Here is a 20916-nt window from a genome sequence, read left to right on the forward strand (position 1 = left end):
ATTCTCCTCTCAGCACAGAAAAAAAAATTAATATTAAAAATATATGCAAATGATAATCAGGGCCACTAGGAAAAAGTTTGGTGAAGCAAATCAGGCTTTCAGTTTAACATAGGGGATATACTGTTAAAGTTCAATTTGCGACTTGAGAGTTCATGTAATGAACTCACTTGACTTAGAGTAATTAAATAAATGTTCTTCTTAGCAAGTTCATAACTATATTATCACACCAGAGAAATTACTTTGCAGCAGGTCTATCCCGGTGATTTGGCTTGTAAAACATCTTTAAATCGAGAAAAATGTGGCAAAAAAAGTGAACTAATGACATTTATAGGTGATGAAAACTATTAAAACTAATCTATCCATTTTGGATTTTAGCCATGTAAATTTCACAATAAAGCCAAAGCATAAAACTAAGTATCATTTGTATGAAGGAATAAAAGCTTTCTAAACAATACATGCAGAGTAAACACACTTTGCCTACTGAGATTTTTTAAAAATTTATCTTTTCTTTTAGCACTGGCATTCATGTTTCCAATGAACTTCTACCTTACTGTTTTGTCTCTCTACTAGCATACTTTGATAGCTGTAGAGAAGCTTTTCCAGCTAAGTCTTTTCTTCTTTTAATGTCAGTTTAATAGGTATTGGCTGATGAATGTAACAAAAATAGTTGGTGCTCCAAAACTTATATTTTTTAAGCAGAACACACTGCACATACATGGCAGAAGTCCCATATTCTGTGGTGTGTCCCTTTCACTTTTCCTTGGTGGAAGGGCACTTGAGACAGAGGAATTAACCAAGAGGCAGCCATGCAGTATACAAATCAATGGGACACCAAAAGCTGACTTCAAATTTGAGTAAAAAATATTACCATGATGGACCATGACAATTGTTCAGTTAATCTTTAATAGGCATTTCAAAATATTCCTGTACTCATAAGATCTATTTTCCCAACATCTAAATGTCAATGCCTGTGGGTATGCAAGTTCATAAGTTCACTGCTTTTTCTTTTTTGCCTAGAAGATCATAAGAAAAAGTTGATTGGTGTTCTCATTCTAAAGCAAATTTATTCTGGAGACGTGCTATTCCAGCAAACCAAATTCCTTTTGACTTTCTGTGCCCATTACAATTGCTAAAAAATTTTCATTGGTATCATTCTCTTTTGAATTATCTTTGGTTACATCTTTGAAGACACTGACAAGGTACACAATCTCAAGTAGCCTTAGTAATTCCTTCTGAAGAAAACCCCCTTCTAGAGTTCAATTAAAGAAAATATACTGTTTTTATGTCCTGGGAGTATGATTAATGCCCACAAAGTGTCATTCAGCAGATCTCCATAGACATTTTTCTATAATACTCTGCATAGGCACAATATTATATTCATGCCTCTGACATTTTCTTTTCAAATGTAATGTTTAACATTTATTTTTCTCGAATTTCCTATTACTGATATTTAAAAGGGAGCATGAATTCCATTTAGACATTAAAAATAAACATTAAACAAAAACAGATGGGATGTTAAAAAGAATATCTTTAAAAGCCCATGATGGACAAAACTATTGGTCATAAGTCATTCTAATCATGTAGGAATCCAGCTTTTGGTGATTATGTCCCCTTCACATTTTCTTGTAGTTCTAGAAGAATGTCAGGCAGACAATAACATCTTAGAAGTCTTCTGACCAGATGTATATTACATCTAAAGTTTCCTCTTTTGTTTTAAAACAACTTTTCAGTTAAAGAAGAGAATTACAGTTTTCACATGGTTTATTCTTAAGAAATGTAATGTTTCCTGTTCTCTTGCAACTATTTCTTTAGATGCTTATAGAAATTTTCTGCTTAATATTTTTGCCCAGTATCATATATACTACCTCAGGTTTCTCTTCATCAGTACATATTTCCAGCTTCTCCTCTGGGATTTCCTTCTCCTTCTGGGATTTCCACAATTCTCCATTTTCTCTCCATCAATAGCTTGTCACTCAGTTTGTCCCTGGTAGTTTTTTAATTCCTTGAAGCAGTAATTTCCAGCCCTGATTTTTTTATTGCCACCATTATGACGCTGTCCTGATTCCTTGCCAACCTGAAGGCAGAGTCCAACATCCAACAACCATAGAATCATGAAATGGTTTGGGTTGGCAGGGTCATAAAAGATCATCCAGGAGACCTTCCACTAGACCAGGCTGCTCAGAGCTCCATCCAACCTGGCCTTGAACACCTTGAGGGATGGGAAACTCACAGCTTCCCTGTGTAATCTGTTCCAGTACCTCACCACACTCACTGTAAATAATTTCTTCCAAATATTTAAACAAAACCTACTGTCTTTCAGTTTGAAGCCATGCCCCCTTTTCCTGTCACTACATACTCTTGTAAATGATCCCTCTCCAGATTTCTTGCAGCCTCCCTTCAGGTAGTGGAAGGTTTCAATTAGGTTTTTTCAAAGCCTTCTCTTTTCCAGGCTTAAAAATCCCAATTTTCTTAGCCTTTCCTTGTAGGACAGGTGCCCCATACTTCAAATCAACTTGCCCCTCATACCCCTCTGCCTCCCCTCTTCTTCCTGCCAGACTCACTCTCAGTGAAGAGCCACAAATTATTATTAAAACTGTAGTTTGGGAACCCCTTTTCTAGACTGAATTTTATAGGACCCCTGTTAACTTGAATATATTTAAATAATCCAGTCCTCTATACTTTTCTCATTTATCCTTCCGTCTTTAATAGCAATAATCTTGGTGTCCTAATTTACCCACACAAACTTGGAACTACCAATGAACTGGTTAGAGAGTCAGCAGACAAGCAACCAAATTTACTATTTCTACACAGCAAAGCCAATTATACAACCTTCCAGATTCCTGGATTTATTTCACTGAAATTGAATCATCATATCATTGCACAAATCCTATAGATTTAATCTGAACTCAGATTAGCTGCACTGGATTTTTTTTCCTTCTGCAGCTAGCTTTGTTTCTAAAGCCATTAAATCAGAAACGTCTGTCACCATAATACCAATGGCCACAGAGTTGCTGATCAGTGAAGAGTCTGTTTCCACTCAATTCTTGTTTCATTCATTCAACAACACAGTCACTAAGAAACAGAATACCAACAGTTAGTCAATCTGAGCCTTCAAAAGCAACTCATTCTAGTTGAAAATTTCCCTGACTAAATGAAAAACCAGAATAGAAGAAACAATGAAAGGCCAAGCAAGGGAATAGAAAAGCTGCCATATGCAGTGCAAACCAGGAAGCTCCTTCATTTTGCCAAAATGCAGCTTCCATTTCTTCAGAAGCCAATATTCATCCTCACTTCTTTGGGTGTTCAGAAAGAGTCATAGCAGGAAGATATCTGGGTCTGAAGTTTGAATTTCAAAAGGGAGTAAAAGCAGAGAGAGAAAAATATGTACAATCAGAATCAGTTTCTAATCAGAAAAAAGTAATTTCAGATGTATCCAGGAACAGGAATGAGAGCTAGGCATTCCAGTAGAAAAATTTTCTTTAAAAAATTGTATATTGGAATATATAAGGGAGAAACGAAGAAATCTGTTTAGCCATTTAAAGTAAGAAATGTGCATCATCATCATCATCTTACATCACATCATTCCTACTTAATTACATAGAACAAAATACTCAAACTGCTCAACAATTTAATACTGGTAGTAAAGAGAGATACAGTAATTTCACTACTATAAGGTGCACCCTTTTGACTAAAATTTTCCCCCGAACCCAGAAGTGCGCCTTATAGACCGGTGCGCCTCATATGATGGACAAAGTTTGGAAATTTGCAAACCCGGAAGTGTGAGCTGTGAGCCATGTGGGGAGCCAGCAGGGCCACGGCTGCCAGGTGGAGGCGGGGCAGAGCTCCGGCAGGCATGCCCTGGCCCCGGGGAGGCAGGGCGGTGCCCCAGCAGGCATGCCCCGGCAGGCATGCCCCGGTCCCATGCAGGCGGGGCGGCCCCCCCACAGGCATTCCCCAGCCCCATGCAGACGGAGCGGAGCGGCGGCGAGCATGCCCTGGCCCCGCCGAGTACATGCGGGCCCAGGGGCCCGCGGTGCTCCTCCTTGCCGGGTACAGGCAGGCCCGGGGGCCAATGGCTGCCAGGTTGAGGTGGGGCCTCGGCCAGCAACTGCGCGGGGGGAGCTGGGGGCGGATCCTCACTGCAAAAAAAAAGTGCACCTTATAGTCTGGTGTGCCTTATGGTTGTGAAATTACTGTACTCTTTCTGCTAAACTGTCAAAGTAATTTAAAAATACAAAATACATCTACTAGAAATTTTACTTTAACCCTCTATTTTGAATATATTCTTTCCTGATAACACAGTCTACTAAAAAGGCACTAGCACACTGCCTTCAGCCAGTATGAGAAGTACCTCTTGCTGCTTCTGTACAGAAGCTAAATCTGTATAAAACCCAGTTTCTACATCCAGAAACATTGCAGTATCTTTTTCAAGTCCTAGGAAGTGTTAAGGCAGCATTTAAAGTATATTTGGGATCTTGGAGATAATTTTAAAGCTGTCTGCCTAGCACAGCAGGAACCATTTGTACCAGTAGCTGTTTTGCCTAGCAATAATCAGTGAGCCCCTGAAAAGCATGCAGCCTTACCAGCATGCCAGGAATTAGCCCTTTTTCCTCAGGAGGAAACTGTACCGCTTGCAATTTCTCTTTCATAGACTTAAAATTCCTTTGGCTATTAATCCCTGTTCTTTTGCACTTTCTCAAACACTGTGAAATTGTTAATAGTACTGATAACATTTTGCCCCCTGTTACACCTTTTTATTTGCATCTGCTGAGGGATCTCTGCAAGATATAAAAAATAGCATAAACAGTGTAACATTGGTAGGAACACTAATAACATACTATGCATGTATAGAACTATAATAATATAAAGACAGATGATAATTAATAGTGACATGGGTACTTAAGTTTAATCTTTTAATTCTGAAATCCTGAAAGCTATGTATGTTTTTGTGTATGTGACATCCAGAATAGGTCTAAACAGATCTTACTAACTGGTAGTGGTGAATTAGGTTTGGCATAACTACTCTGACTATCATACTACTGGAAACCATTAAAGCATACTTTATAGGGGTTTATCAGGTAAATCCTATGTTGGTGCAAGAACAAGTTTATGAGAAGACAACACTCTATGAGCTAGTTGATGTATCAAAAATAGAGTATCTGGGCACTAGAGGAAGTTGTAATGAACAGAAATTCAGGGATGTCACAAGTGCTGATGCTGGAATGGATTTTTGCTGTATTTCCTTAATGAATTAGCAAAAGAAAGTTGCTAAATAATGATTAAACTTCTAAAAATCTCATAAGTGATGAGAAATGGAAAACAAAACATGGATGAAGCCAAACAAGACATTTTTAAATTGCGGATATTTTCACATAGCATTCATAGTTTAGGTAAGGTACATACTCATAAGGTAGTGTCAATATTTCTATTTGCACACCTGCAGAAAGCCCTGAAAAAATGATGCAAGCTGGGAAATTATATACAGAAAATCGTTGCTGTATCCATTAGGTTTAAGGGCCAGTGACAACCCCAAAAATAACTGATGACAACTGAATATAGATAGCCATGAGTTTGATTGCCTGTCTTCCCCCATTCTTCCCAAAAAAGATTTTGGAGGTTTTGCAATATCATCTCCTAGAGTACAACAGAACATAGGAGTTCTTGTGAAGTTGATTTGTCCAGAAATCTCACTGTTTTCCTACAGTCTGACGGTACCAAGGACCTTCACTGACTGCTCTGACCCCCACAGGAAGCCTGTTCACAAAATACTTTGGCAACATATTTTAATTTCTCACATTAACTGAAGTTATCAAGCATTCAAAGCTTAATCTCTGCTGGCAGAAGGGGATCTCATGGTATTTTCTATCTACCATCACTCAATTAGACAACATGGCAGAAAGAAAGAGAAGTGCAAAGACACAGAGATCCTGTCACCTGCCACTCAAGAGTCTCCTCCCTTTAAGGATTTTCCCTCCAGAGGCAGTGTGATCACTACAAAACTATTAAACAGAATGTTGGGTTTGACCTCTAAGCTCAGAGGAAAATAAATTGATCTATAGGAGCTGTATTGGTGCTTCCTACTTTCTTTTCCGAATTTCTTTATAACTGTTGTGCCTGTAGTAACACAAACTCAGCCTGAAATGTATTTCCAGCAGACTTCTTCAGAGCTGTCCTGCCAGAACAATGAAAATTAGTCTGTGTACGTCATCTAATCAGTAGTGTTTTACTTGAGGTCAAAAAAGGTCTCCCTGAATTAACTTTTTTGGTTTTTGACATGTGGCTTGAAGATGAATGTACCGTCATGTATTTTTTTCAACAGAGTAACATTAGTATTAGAAACTCTATTTTAATGATAATGATGGTGCTTTGACCTAAAATAGATTGATAGCTATCATGTAGAAAAATTTAATTTCTACCCTTTGAAATAATGAGTGGGTTACTTTTACGTTTGAGCTAGACTTTTCGCTACCCAGAACATCTTTATAAAGGCCTAAAAATGTCTCCATTAATGTTGAAGTGCCAGTCAACTTTAAAACACAAATTCAGAACTTGCCAATCACATCCCCACCCAAAACAGCAGTGTTGAGGAAAGACTTCATGTACTTTATGAAACCAAATGGATGCTGTCAGGAATTTCAGAATTTAAGAGAAAAGGTCTAATAAAAAATCTGATTCTTCCTTTTTCACACACACCAGAGAAATCTGTACAATGGATTACTGTCTGTTATAGGCAGTACCTTTCAAGCATACATAAAAGTACATGGTAACAAACTGTTTCACAATCTTCTATATTTTTTAAATAATTAAAGGTAGCCAGTGAGTTTTAGAGATTCCAGTTTTCCCCTTTTGTTCCCTGTCTTTAGTAGTAGTCCACAAGATTTTCATATAACTACTATTTGCATCCAACAACTTAGAGAATGGATTTCTTTCATTGGCCTATGAAAACAGCAGTGTACTTCACATGTATTTCTAAACAAGAATTTACAAGATCTCATTTTTGTGTAATTCATCAGCACAAAATAGTTTATAAAGAAAGCTTTATGGTTTGAAATATCTAACAATTAATCAAGAAAATATTGCATGCTGCATCTGGAAAAAAATATCATGCTGCATCTGGAAATCATCTCAGTTCTGATCCTATGGCCATATTTTAAATACAGAGGATCATTTGAAATCAGGTGGATTAAAGTATCTGGAAGAACTATTTCCTACACATAGGGTAGCAGAGTGTATTTTTTTAGTGTAGAGACACTGTGCCAAAGATCAAAGTTGCTATTGCTAGAAAGCAAAGAGTATATAAAGTATGTGCATAGTTTAGGCATGGTGCATGAATAAATGCTGTGATATTTTGCCCTTTCATTACAGATGACAACGTTAAATCAAGAAGTCTCACAATTACGTAAGGATATGAAGAATGTGATGCACCTTCTGGAAAACCTGCTCACATCCCAGAAGCCTCCCGGATTCTGTGCTATGCACAGCATATCTCGAAGTCCCACAATGGATAGTCTGCAGTCTCGAGTGGCTTGGACTGCACACCAACCTTGCTCTCACATGCAAGCTGGGAACTTCACTTGCACCAAAGCACAACTTCGTCGTGGAAACACACTATGTGACATTTGGAATACAGATCTGTCTTCTGTAGGCAGCAGTCCCCAAAGGACTGAACCCAACCTGCAAAATTCTATGGATGGTGAACTTTATTATACAACAGGCCTTCAAAATTCCCCTTCCCAGTATCAGATAATTCAGAAAGACAATCTGCAATTTTTAAGATGCACCTCTCCCCATTCAGACACTACCCTGACTCCTCTTCAGTCTATTTCAGCAACCCTTTCTCCTTCAGTGTGCTCTTCATCAGAGACATCACTACACCTAGTGCTGCCCAGCAGATCAGAGGAAGGGAGCTTTAGCCAAGGAGCAATCAGCTCACTAAGCCTTGAGAACCTGCCAGGATCGTGGGACCTGGAAGGAACAGCCGGAGTAACTTCTGCACAGACCCCAGATTTCCCAATAGACATCATGACAAGCACAAGGGATGTTAAAGATCAAGATTACCAAGCCATAGATGTATGAGAAACAGTGAAGTGGTACTCAAAGCATGTTCCACAGCTGCCAGTTTTAAATTTAGAGAGTACTGCATGACTGCTTTATTTGATGTCTGTTTTGGCGATTGTGGAGACTTACAAACATGAAAATTCAGACTTATAGAGAGTAAGAAAAGACAATGTTGGTTCATACTATAGGAAAAACAATAAATTTCTAGATTCTAGAAGCATGTTGAAAAAACATTTTGAGTACAGACATAACTTGTCTGACAGACTTTTGTGATAGTCCAAAGACCCTGAGGGTCAGAGCAGCTGGAAGTCTAGCACAAAGAACTGTCGTGGGTGGCTTTTGTTCATCGAAGCAAAGGTTTTCCCTGAGTGTCTGACTGTTCCCAAACAATATCTATGGCACTGTTTGCTTCAGGTGATCGTGGGTCCTGCTGGTCTTTTTATCAGTTCCTTGAAGGCAAAGGGACAATATTCGCTGCATGTCATCTAGACAATCAACCAAATAGAGCTGCTAGAGAGTGCTTAGTTGTTGCACGTTCTTTGTCATGTAAATGAAACCTCTTAATTTATCTAAAAATACTATTTTTATATTCTTGGTATGAAACATGTACCTAAAAATTATTTAAAATATTTATAAAGAGAATAAGAGTTTGGTTTCATTTTGGTAAAAGTCTTGCAGTTTGCAGTTTTAACAAGAAATGCACTACCATCATGTATTAGATCAAATACTATTTATTGTTAAGATATCATGTAGTTTACAAATGGCTTCCCTTTTATGTGCATGCAATTTGCAATGAATGTACTCATTCTGGTGGAATACAAATAAATTAAGGTATTATTTTATTTAAAAAAATAAAAGAGCTGGAATGTTGTATCCTATAATAAGGTATCATTGCTTAAAAAATGAGTTGTTATACTGATAACGTTAAGTACTCTTGGTTTGTGTCTTAGTATTGCACTGTCATTTGTCAACATTTGAAAATACATTCCTGTTTAGGGGCTTTATATCTGGTTAAGAAAATAAAAAGGGATGAAAACCAATAAGCAAATTGAGGAATATTAAGGGAGAAAATGACAATTTTAGTAAATCCAAATCAAAGAAATAAGATTAAAATAGTTATTTATTAATTTTGTCTCTAAAAACTAACTTTGATCTTCAGACAGAATTTTTTTTAAAAGCGATACTATTGGTTTGGCAAATTATTTAATTCAGAATCTGACTTAATGCCCCCCCAAAATTTTTCTGGTATTTAATGTACTAGAAACATATTGCTACAGTGTAAACAAAGCTACAGATTTGCATTGGAATTTTGATTTTTATATATAAAGATGCACAGTGTGTATCATATTTACTTATCCTTTAGCAAGCTTTCAAAAAAAAAAAAACTTCTTACAAGCCAAATTAAATGTCCTAAACAGATAAGTAAACTAAGTTGCATTTAATAATTAATGCAAACTAGTGGTTATCAAATTAAAATTTTTACAGAGCACAGATTTAGATTTAACTTCCTAAAGAGGTTGTTTTGGTGGGTTTTTTAATGAAAATTTCTAAGATGGACTATATTTTAACACTTGGCTGTGTGTGGGAGCACAAACCCCAGCTGATACTCCGTGCTCAACCTACATCCTTTTACAGCCACTTTACTACTGGTATAAGTTAGGGATGAAGTGTCATCTCCCATTTTGGGCTGCCTGAATTCTACCAGTGTGTCTATACCTCAAAGTCAGTGTTTATATACAGGGTTTCTTACTTTCCCTCTACTCCATTGTTTACTTAAAGGTTAAATAGAGAAGTGATGATTAAATTAAGAATATCCCATAACTGTATTCCTGTTATTTACAGAGAATGCAGCAACACACCATGCCTGGTTCCCCATATCATTTTACAATTTCCATTACACATATAAATTGGGAGAAGCATTTGCTTTCTCATTTTCTGACATGTAAACCATTATGTATACGCATTAAGATTTTGGCATTATTGTTTTTTTTGTTTTTTTTTTATTTTCCAGTGTAAATACTGGTGTCATGAGATGTTTCGTCCTGGAGTTTTTGCATCAGTTTTGTATGAAAGTTTCAAAAGGCTGGTGGAAACACAAAAAACCTCTTTACATACACAGCCTTAGCTTTACTGTTGCACATTTAATTCTCAAATTAAGAAAAAAAAAAAAAAAAACATGTCCAGTAACTATGAAGAAATAGCACCAGGATATGTGTCCTAAGTTGTTCCTTGTTTCTGGAACAGTCAAACATATCCCAAACAAAGCTGGCAAACACTATTAGCCATAGTTTCAAGGAATACACTGGAATTGCAGAGATTCTGTAAGATGGGCATCACACAGGTGAGTGTACTGCCTGCCTTCCAGGGAAAAGCTCAACTTCAGACAAGGCAAGAATTCATTCCAGGTGTTGTGGTTTAACCCCAGCCAGCATCCAGCCCCATGCAGCCACTTATTCATTTCCTTCCTGTCAGAATAAGCAACAAAACTGAAAAAGTAAAAGCCAGAAAAGTCACGGGTTGAGATAAAGACAGCTTAACATGGAAAACAAATGCCATGTATGCAAGCAAAGCAAAGCAAGGAATGAATCCGGTGCTTCCCGTGGGCAGCAGGTGTTCAGCCATCTCCAGGAGAGCAGGACTCAGTCATGCGTAACTGTGACTTGGGAAGACAAACGCCATCACTCCAAATGTCCTTCCCTGCCTTCTTCTTCCTCCAGCTTTGATATGCTCAGCATGGCACCATATGGTATGGAATGTCCCTTGGGTAAGTTGGGGTCAGCTGTCCTGGCTGTGTCCCCTCCAACTTCCTGAGCACCCCCAGCCCCCTCGCTGGATGAGGAGAGGAATGGAAAATCCTTGGCTCTGTGTGAGCCTTGCTCAGCAGTAACAAAAACTCTTCCATTACCATTTCAGCACAAATTCAAACCACAGCCCCATAACAGCTGCTGTGAAGAGCTGGTATGAAGAGCTGTGTGAAGCAAATTAAAAATCACAGCCAAGACCAGCACACCTGGCCAAAATCAAGGAAGGAAAGAGGAAGGTCTTGAAGGTTGTACTGTTTCAAACCCCCTGACACCATCATAGTATGAAAGTCCCAGGAAAAGCATTCCCCAAGCAGCTTTTGTTGGAAAGTATCTGCAACCAGTGCAAAAAATTCAGTTTTAAACGTGAAATGACAATTTATAGGGACAAATATGAAGGCACATACTTTTGGAATGGAACAGTATCCAAGCAGGACTACCCTGGACATAATAATTCTACACACAGAGAGGATATCGGGGATTAAAGCAACAACCACTGTAATATTTACATGTTACCTTCAAAGGACTCTCAGTATGAAAATCAATACAAGCATCCCACACTGTAACATCCAACCACCCGGTTCAGACAATTGAATTTATTCTTTTTTACACTAAGCTTTACAAAAATACAAAAATAAAATTGTTTTTTGTTAAGGATTGCTCTTCTTATCTAATTCTGCATCAGTTTGCTTCCTAAATTTGCTACATTTTCTTCCTTTCTTGCATTTACCATCACTGTCAGTTTCTTCTTCTCTACAGTAACTATATTTTTCCCCTCTCTATTTATTTCCCCATCTTTTTTTCTCACTTTTGCAGTTTTATATCCTCTCTCTAACTTCATCAAACTCAACCATGTTTTTCATTTCCTGGTAATTTTTCTATTAAGAGTCATCCTAAGTCTGCCACTAATAAACTTGATAGTTACTGAACTCAGTCGTGCAATAGGACATCATATTTGGTCTCTGTCAAGACTGAGGCAGTAAACCACTGGACTCTAACCAAAATCTCCTACACTCATTCTCACAATGCTGCAGTTGTGTTCACTGAGAATAGGAAAAATAATGGAAAACATGAAAAAGATGCACTAGAAAACAGACAAAAATACCAAAAGTAGGAAATTTGTCTTCTGCTTCAGATACATCATTAAAGACATGTATTTGTCTTGTGCCCATGGTACGTATGAGATTCAATTTAAGAAACACTTATCACAATTCTGCAAAATTCTTATCACAAATTCTGCAAATACTTATTTTACAAATCATAACCAGCTCTTGTGATAACTTTGCTTAGACCATTGGCTGGTTATCTACCACAAATGATTTACTCTAATTAGTTCATCTGCTAACTGCACATGAGATTTCAACACATTTCCCTTTTTGAGCCAATTTTGTAATACACTGTGTCAATAACCTAGCTGGTAGCTTGTAAAAAATCTTGCGTTTCACAAATGAAGTCTTGGGATGAAACAAACTGCTCTCAACATTTTTTGCATCTTCTTTCCTTAACTTAAAAGCACTGGTCCTCACATGCCTCTCAGTGGGACACACTTCAGACATTTTCTGCTACTGGGACTACAACAGAAATTGCATGGTCATATTTCCATATTCTAGAGAAATACTTCTAACAATTTACCTCAGTCTTAAAAGAATTATGTTATAGCTGGAAATTTAGGCAGCAGTGGAGTAAGAAAAGGAAAAAGGCTGGTGCTTGATTTTCTGGATCACTCCCCTATCTCAGTAACAGAAATTTGTCCAGCTGTCATCAATTCCAGCAGCCTACATGGTACTGAGTATTTGCTTCACTCAGAAAATCAAGTAGCTCATCACAATAATTCTAAGCTCATCTCATTCATTATCTGCAAATTGTCAAAATAGTTAGATACTAGTAAAAAATATTTCACAGCCACAAGTTTGTTAGATAATACCACTTGAAAAATCAGTTTTACCCCTTCCAAGATGAGCATAAAAGTCACATCATCATTCCCAGATGTGTATTTTATAAAATTCTCTTCCTAGGGTCTCTTAATATCTCCTATCATACATTATCAGTGGCAACATGACAAGAAACAGCAATTTCTAGCTTCAAAACCACAAAGAAATTGCACAGATCTGATCCTTTCATTTAGAGAAACTGGAGGATGAAAAAGTTTTGTTTATGTATCTTGATATTGAAATTTCCCAAACTTTGGAAATCTCTCAAAGGAGCAAGTTAATGAAGTTTAAGAGTTGAAAAACTCATATCAATCAGAACTTGGAACCATAAAAGTTGTGCAAGAGGAAAAGCAGTACCTTCCTCTTTCAAATAGTTTTAAATTTAAAGATTTAGTATGGATCCTTACATTTATGCCTTCGTAGTGTGTTTTAAGTCTATCCATTTATTTCCAAGAGATTAACGCCTGACTTTATTCTCTCTTCACAGGTCTTCTGGAACCCACTGATTTTTTTGTTGTGGTAAATCCAAAGGCCTTACACATGAGCAAGAAATGGAAAGGTAAAAAAAAATAGTGAAGATCTTTATCTTCAATGACACTGAATTTTGCAAATTGTACAATACAATTGTAAATGGCTAGTATGTATTTAACCATAGAATAAAATTTCAACAGAATTAATACAATATGCAATAAATGATTCCACCAACAGGCTTCTGAGAAATATTTCCTTGGTTTTCAAATTTTATTATCCTAGATGATATGTTATCAACATCACATACTCAAAGTTCTCTGACCAGGTCCTTAAAAGAGCTACAATTTCAGACAACTACTTGAATTCATTGTCTTTTCTAAATGCCTTTGATCTATTAAATTGATTTCTCTCAAAATGTTAAGTGGTGCACTAGTTAACACTGTCATAAATGACAGCTGTAGGAACAGCTGCATAAACTTGCAGTTTTGCCTGTTGCCAAATATTTTCTTTGCAACTCTTGTGATGCCTCAAGGTCCTTTGTGCAGAAGAATTCTAGGGTCTTAGAAAACAATGGTGGAAGTTTTAAGTAAATCAAAGAGCAATATAAGACTTCTGAGGGAAATATAAAGATTTTTTTTTTTTTTTCAAATTAAAAGCTCATAGGCCTCCACATTTAGCATCCACACATCCTCAGGATTTTTAGGACAGTCAAAGCAAATTTCCAAATGTCTAAGTGCACTTTATCTGCACTTAAATTTCACATTTCATTTGTAGTGGGTAATGTTATATGCATGCATTCACCCTGCCCTGGCCTACATAGTAACTATTCTGATTCTTTATTTTTAGTGTCGTCTACCTGTGACTTCTCTGTGGAATTAAACAGAGTATGTTCTTCCTCTGCTAACCCTAATACAATGCAAAGTAACTGTAGTGACTAAAAATCCACATATTTGGAGGGGTTTTGTCTTCATAAAGCATTTGAAAGATTTCGCTTTGTGTTCAAAAATGTCAAAGCTTCCTTCAAGAAGAAGGAGATTAGAAAAATCCCATGCAGTGTTAACTTCCCATGTACAAACAATCAAATCCCACGTACCAGTTCCCTCTTGACTCTGCAGTCAGACACAGGACAAAAACAGCAGCACCCTGACACAAACTGGAAACACAAGTCTCAATGTTACAGACTAATTATGCCTTTTTAAAGGCCAGCATTGTCAATCATTTCCTTCCTGAGTTTCCTTACATGATTTTTTAACTTAACACATATATCTAGTGCTGCTGGATTTCATTTCCCCACCCCTACACAGAATTGATCCACAGAAATACAGCTCATATTCTTACTACAAAAATGTCAACATTATTTCAGTAACCTTCCAAATAGCTTCTAAGCAGAATTTTAAAGCCTGTAGTATACAAATAAATGAATGGGATTCTTGCTTTATACTTTATTATAGGAAAGAAAACCATAACCACATAATAGAAAATATTTTTCATCTCACCCACAATAGTCTGAAATTATTTTCCAAAAGCAAATAGCGAAATTCTCTTCTGTGCCTTTGCTGGCAATGAAATTGTGGGAGGCAAGGACATGACACAGGATGGACAGGAACACCACCACCAACACACATTTTCTCTGAATGCTCTCATAACATCATTTTAAAATATTTCTCAGTCATGATTGTCAAGCAGCTTAAATGTGTTCAAGGACATGCTTATTTATCCCCATACAGAATTACTAGTTTGCGTTTCAGATTGTGCCACAGAATCTCTGATGAATGTATATATAGAGTGTAAAATTAGTTACTGGCGCCTGTACTACAATTACAGAGAAGGCAAATTCCTTATTCTCCACCTCTCCAACAACATGAAAAGCTTTTTTTAAAAAAAAAAGAAAATTGCTGCTTGGTCTTTTGTAAAACATTATACTTGTATTGGGTTTGCATGGCAGGTTTTGGTAGCAAGGGATAGCTTCTGTGAGAAGCTGCCAGAAGCTTTTTCCACCATGTCCAGCTGAGCAAATGCCAGCTGCCAGGATGGATCTGCCAATGCCCAGGCTGGGCCAACCAGAAATGGTGGGAATACCTCTGTGATAACAGGTTTTAAAGGAAGGAATAAAAAAATCTTGCATGGATGTAATCGTGGCCAAAGAAAATCAGGGTAAGGATGTGTCAGAGGAACAACTCTGCAGACACCAGGGTCAGTGGAGGTGCTCCAGGCACCATAGCTGAGGTTCCCCTGAAGCCTGTGAAAACCATGGTGGAGTAGCTGTACCCCTGCAACCCAAGGAGGTCAACAGGGATGCAGAGATCCCCCTGCAGCTATGGGGGAGACCCACACTGGACCCAAAGACAGAGGAGCCCACACTGGAGCAGGTTTCCTTCAAGAAGATTAGAAAAAACCCATGCAGTGTTAACTTCCCTAGGTACAATCAAATCCCACGGACTTGTGACCCTGTGGGGGAACCAGGATGGACCCAGCTGGGCCTGAGGGACTGCACCCCGTCAAAAAATGACCTATATTATAGCAGTTCAATGAGAATGTTGCTTGTGAGATGGACTCACTCTGGACAGGTTCATAGAGAACTGTCTCCTGTAGGGAACACACGCTGGAGCAGGGGAAAGATTCGTCTCCCTAAGCAGCAGCAGGAACAATGAGTGATGAACTGACCATAATCCTGCTTCCCCATCTCCCTGCACTGCTGAAGGGGAGATCGAGTTTGGAAGAAGGGAGGGGAATCAGGAAGATGCTTCTCATTATCCTGCTCTGATTTTGTTAGTACGAAATTCAAATAATATCCCAAAATTTAGTCTCTTTTGCCCATGACAGTATTTGCTGAATGATCTCAGACCTTCTCTCAATCCATGAGCCCTTCATTATATTTTCTCTCCTCTATCCAGACACAGAGTGGAGAGATAGAGAAGCTTTGGAGGATGTTTGGCATAGAGGGTCACCCCACTAGACTTTTTGGGGCTGAATTCCAGAAACATAAGGGTTTTGAGAAAAGGATGGTAACTGGGAGAGGCGAAATGAACTCTGTCTCAGCCAGACCTAATGCAATCCTTAATTCTCTCCTTCAGAGCCGAATTCTCACCAGTAACAAGTCTAGGGCATCCAAGGTGATAAGCTGCCTATTCCTGATGCATACCAATATGTAAATGTAGTGTTCTTTCAAATGTTGGTAAGAATAGAGTCTTTGAGCAACCAGCTGCTATGAAAGGCTGGTGTCTACATAGCTACTTACTAACAGAAAAATTAAACAGGTTAATCATAAAAACCCTCAGGGACATTTGACAATATCCTTTCCAGAGTCATAGCACAGCACAGAGTCTTTTGAAGCATTGGTCACCCTTTACTTCAATAAGAAAATTGTATTTGAAAATAAATGGCATCATATGGAGCTTAGTTTAGCAATTATTCACACATTTCAGTAGAAACCGGAGCACCTAAAAGAGTTCAGGGGTCCGTTGTATTCACCACAGTATACGAAGATAATACAAAGTTCAGAGAGCTTCCAACCTAACAAAAAAAGCAGCTGAACAAAGAGAAAAAGGAGCATGAAAAATTTATCCAAGGTCCCACAATGGCTCACAGGGAGGCAGGAGCAGAACAGCTGGTTGCCTGAGCCTGGGTCCCTCTGCCCAGCCTGGAGGCAGCAGGCAGGGGGGGACTCCCTGCCTGCCCTGCTGCCCAGTAGTAGAGGAGCAGTGTGAGCTGCACCAGGAAACAGAGCCCTAGGAGAGCAGAATATGTTTCCAAGCATAAATGCTAAAAGATTCCCAGGACTATGCCCTGTAAAAAACAGAGTACCTGCAAACAAGGCATATGGGAGGGCTGTCTGTGGTGAGGGCTGTATAGCACAGCAGTTTCACTAACTGAACTTATAAAGTTTCTGAGAGCAGGTGCTTGAATTATGTCAGCCAGTTTGATAATTAATTAGCCCATTTGTGTGTGCAAGGTAGAATAAAAGGAAGTCTCTGAAGGCCTTGCATAAGGCTTATATTGCACCTGCAGTCCCAGGTTAGCAAGAGCAGCACAGCAGCCCTTTTCCTTAACCTGCCATCAGACATAAAAATCACACCTGAAAAATACCTACTCATGAGGATAAAGTTTGCCTCAGTCAAGTATTTTCAGGGGCAGGAAGGCAGACAGTGTGTTCTAGCAACATGCAGCACATCTGCTGACTCTGCATGCCCAGCTGTGCAAGCCAAGCTGTTGCTACAGTCAACCTTGCAACCACAGGCAGTCAAGTCCTTGACAGGCATTTTACATCCTGTGCCTTCACTTCTTCTACACCTTTTCTCCCAGTCATTGTGTAAGCAGTAGTCAGAAGAGCCCAGGCTCTCTCTGATACCAGAAATAAACTATAACTTGGAAAACACTGCCATAAAAACTAAACAAACTGGGGGAAGAAAAGGAAAAAATTATGTTCAATGCTGCCTCTCAGCATAGTCATTGTATGACAATATCCACTGAGACACTCAGCAAGGTAAGGAAAAAGCTGGCAACTTTGGGAATGGGAGCAGGCTCTCCTCACATCAGCAATAATTAGGTCCTTTACAGCTATTTAAAGACAAAATTGAAGTTTAAAATTTGAACAAATTCCATATTGTTAACAGACTTGGATAATTGAATGCTTAACTAATTTTCCAGGTGATGCTGAATAGGCCTATGTAGACACAAATTCTTGTGTGGATGAAGATGTTAAAACTAGAACCTGCCTCTAAAAACATTGTTCTTTTTCTAGGAATAGGGAGTTTAGATATTTTGTTGTATCTTTGATTTAAAGGAAAGCAAAGCCTCCTCAGCATTCATATCCTTAAGCAATTAGGTTCAACTAAATTCAGATTGTCATATGCATATAGTTTCAGACTTCTATTTTCCATTTAATTTAAACTCTCTACATGTGGCCAGTTGGTCCAAGGTTACCTTCTGCAATGCCCTGGTAAGAAGTCCAAAATAGACCTAGGTACAGGACCTTTCTCTCATTTTTTTTCCGTGACCATTTGGTGATTAAATCTGCAAGCTGTTGTCTCTCCAACATGCTTTTTGCCTACCACTGTTAGTGGCATTTGTTCTCCAAACTATATTTGAGAAGTGAAAGTTTCCAACAGTGAAACAGTTCCCAGTTCTCTTTCTCTCTCACAAGTAATAGTACTGAACTTTCCAGACACATCCTAGTCTAGCCTAGAGAGTTTACGACAAGTTCCCAATATTTCTGAGGTCCCTTGCCAGCTCTAAGCTGAGTTCTGCAGGGTAGAAGAAAATTTAAGGGTTTTGTTCAGTCATAAATGCCAGTGGCAAAAATTAATCTTTTTTTTTTTTCTTTTTTTTCTTAACTACAGCTTTATTATATTTTTTCAGCCAGGGTATGACTTTCACACAGCCTGATCTTTCCTGAGTGAACTCTTAATTCTTAATATTGATGTGAATCCATTTTCACTTTCTACTTTCCCACTATTGTTTGGTTTAAATCAGAATGTGGTGACTTAGAAATAACCTTTATCCTCTCCACAGGGAGAGTTCCTGAGTTTGTTTTGTTTTATCCTGTGTAAACTCTGTCATGTGAGCAACATTGGTATAAAATAAATGGCTTAATTGGAAGATAAAAGGAATTCATTACCCTATTCAGATTCAGCCAAACATTAAAACTGTTGATCCACACAGAGGGTAGATCTATTATTTTTAAATCGGTGCCAAATGAAGGCTGCTTTTAATATTCATTGTATGTATGTTAAGTGGTTGTTACAGGCTTTATTTATGACAGAGGTGCAAGGTCGCCTGGAACAATGTTCTTTGCAAATAATGACTATGAAAAGGACATGTGTTTCAGTTTGCTATTGTTCTTATTAATAAATAAAGAAACCCTCCGAGTGGTGAAAGGCAGATAAAGTAGCACATAATGATTCACTGCCAGCTGAAAAACATTTAACAAGAAAAGCCTGTAAAACAACAACCAAAGACAGACTAACTGCAAGGAAGGGGAAAGAATCACCAACACACAGGAAGGGGGATTGCAAAAGCCTATAAATGTGAGGTTCACCAGCAATCTGTGGCATTATCTTGAAGCTGGGATGGATACAAGAGCTGTCTGAAATAAATGAGAAGCCTCAGGACTCAAATTCTTAGTGCTGAAGTCTTCTCAGTGTCAATAACAAAAATCAGACAAAAATTCTGACACCCTTGTATTTAACTAATGACCCACAGGAAAGCAGTAACAGAATCACAGGATGCGCCTTAAGTTGTCTGGTTCTTTAGGGTACATCAGACTGCAACTACTCAGAAAGACTTTTTCCTACTAGACACTGTTTTCTTAGTCTTGGGTCCTTGTTTTATTTTTCCACACAGCTTCTTAACTTACATTCCACTTTGTTAGCTTATGTTTTCATAAAAGCATTTCTGTGGGTTTTCTAATTTTTACCTATATGTTTGGTTATTCCACTTTTCTACTTCCAGGTCATATTTCCCTTTCATGGTGGTTGTTGCTCATAGGAAAAAAAATATTTTTTTGATTGTATATTCTCCAGCTAATCAAAGATGGAACATCCCTATCCATTAGTAGGCTTTATGGTTTCCATATTAAAGCTAACATAGCCTCTGATTCAGATAATGATAAAAATTGGTATCTTTCTTCTGCTTTCTACTTGTTACTTTTTAGGATGCAAGGCTGAGTTAGCATTGGCATTGATGTGACTCAACAGCAATCACATGCAAGTCTCAAAACCACCCGAATTAGATGTCCACTCAAACTAGTGGGCCAAAAGCTGCAGACTAATAACTTAAATACACACAGCAATGTATTTTATGTACCCATAAATTATGAAGGTCTGTCAAACACACTTGCTATACTGGGAATTTTCAGGTGAAACAAATTTAACAGGAAAATTTATAATCACTGAGCCTGAAATGCTTTCTAAAAATATCTAAGTTGCCACTGATGTTTAACAAAACCAAGACAGGTCCCAGAAAATTAGCTTGAAAGTATTTGGGCTTTCCAAGTCTACTTTTCCACGGTGCCCCTGCTATACACAACACCAGAGGTTTTCACCTGTGTGATACCAAATTGTGGGTGCACTGGAAATTTAGATCACGTGTAGTAAGGAACCCTAAACACTAATTTCTAATCTCAAGGACTTTGAGAATTCAGCTTTGACGTTTCAGAAACTATGTCATATGCACACTAGTAAATCGTTCCATTTCAAATACCTACATAAGAAAAGATTTTGAAAAGCTTTTTAAAAAATCTCCTGTTTGGGTCAGATATAGCTAAAATACCACCTGCTGATATTCTCATTGAACAGAAATTCCAGCTTTGGACCACCACATCTCAGGTATCTTGCTAAGGTGTACTTTACTGACACTGACTCAATAAATAAGTATCCTTCTTTGTTATGCTCATTCTATCCAAACATTTCAGAAAATTATTTTGAGCTGTTATTTTTCCATTAGTAACTACTATAGGATACTGAAAAGCCCCTGCCATCCTTGCTTGATCTATTGTGAAGAGACCATTTTCTTTCTGCCAGTGCTTTCAGCTAGCTGGGTGTGTGAAGGTCAAGGACGAGTGCGTTCTCTCTGCAAGCAGAGCCAGTCTGCAAACCACAGATACCACTTTCCTATTATCTTCTGGTCCAAGCAGGAGCATGCATTTCTCATCTATT

The 20916-nt window shown here is 38.1% G+C and overlaps 1 protein-coding gene across 2 annotated transcripts in view; it reads left to right on the forward strand.

Moving 5' to 3' along the window:
• KCNH8 (potassium voltage-gated channel subfamily H member 8) overlaps window positions 1–8939 on the forward strand; it is a 185274-nt gene extending 176335 nt beyond the window's left edge. For both annotated transcript variants that reach the window (XM_033079300.1, XM_033079308.1), the window contains exon 16: window positions 7366–8939. In XM_033079300.1, the coding sequence (XP_032935191.1) occupies window positions 7366–8076 (711 nt within the window). In that variant the 3' untranslated portion in view covers window positions 8077–8939. The remainder of the gene's footprint in view (window positions 1–7365) is intronic.
• Window positions 8940–20916: the final 11977 nt, after the last annotated feature.

The sequence above is a fragment of the Catharus ustulatus genome, chromosome 1, assembly GCF_009819885.2.
Source record: "Catharus ustulatus isolate bCatUst1 chromosome 1, bCatUst1.pri.v2, whole genome shotgun sequence".
Lineage (NCBI taxonomy): Eukaryota > Metazoa > Chordata > Aves > Passeriformes > Turdidae > Catharus > Catharus ustulatus.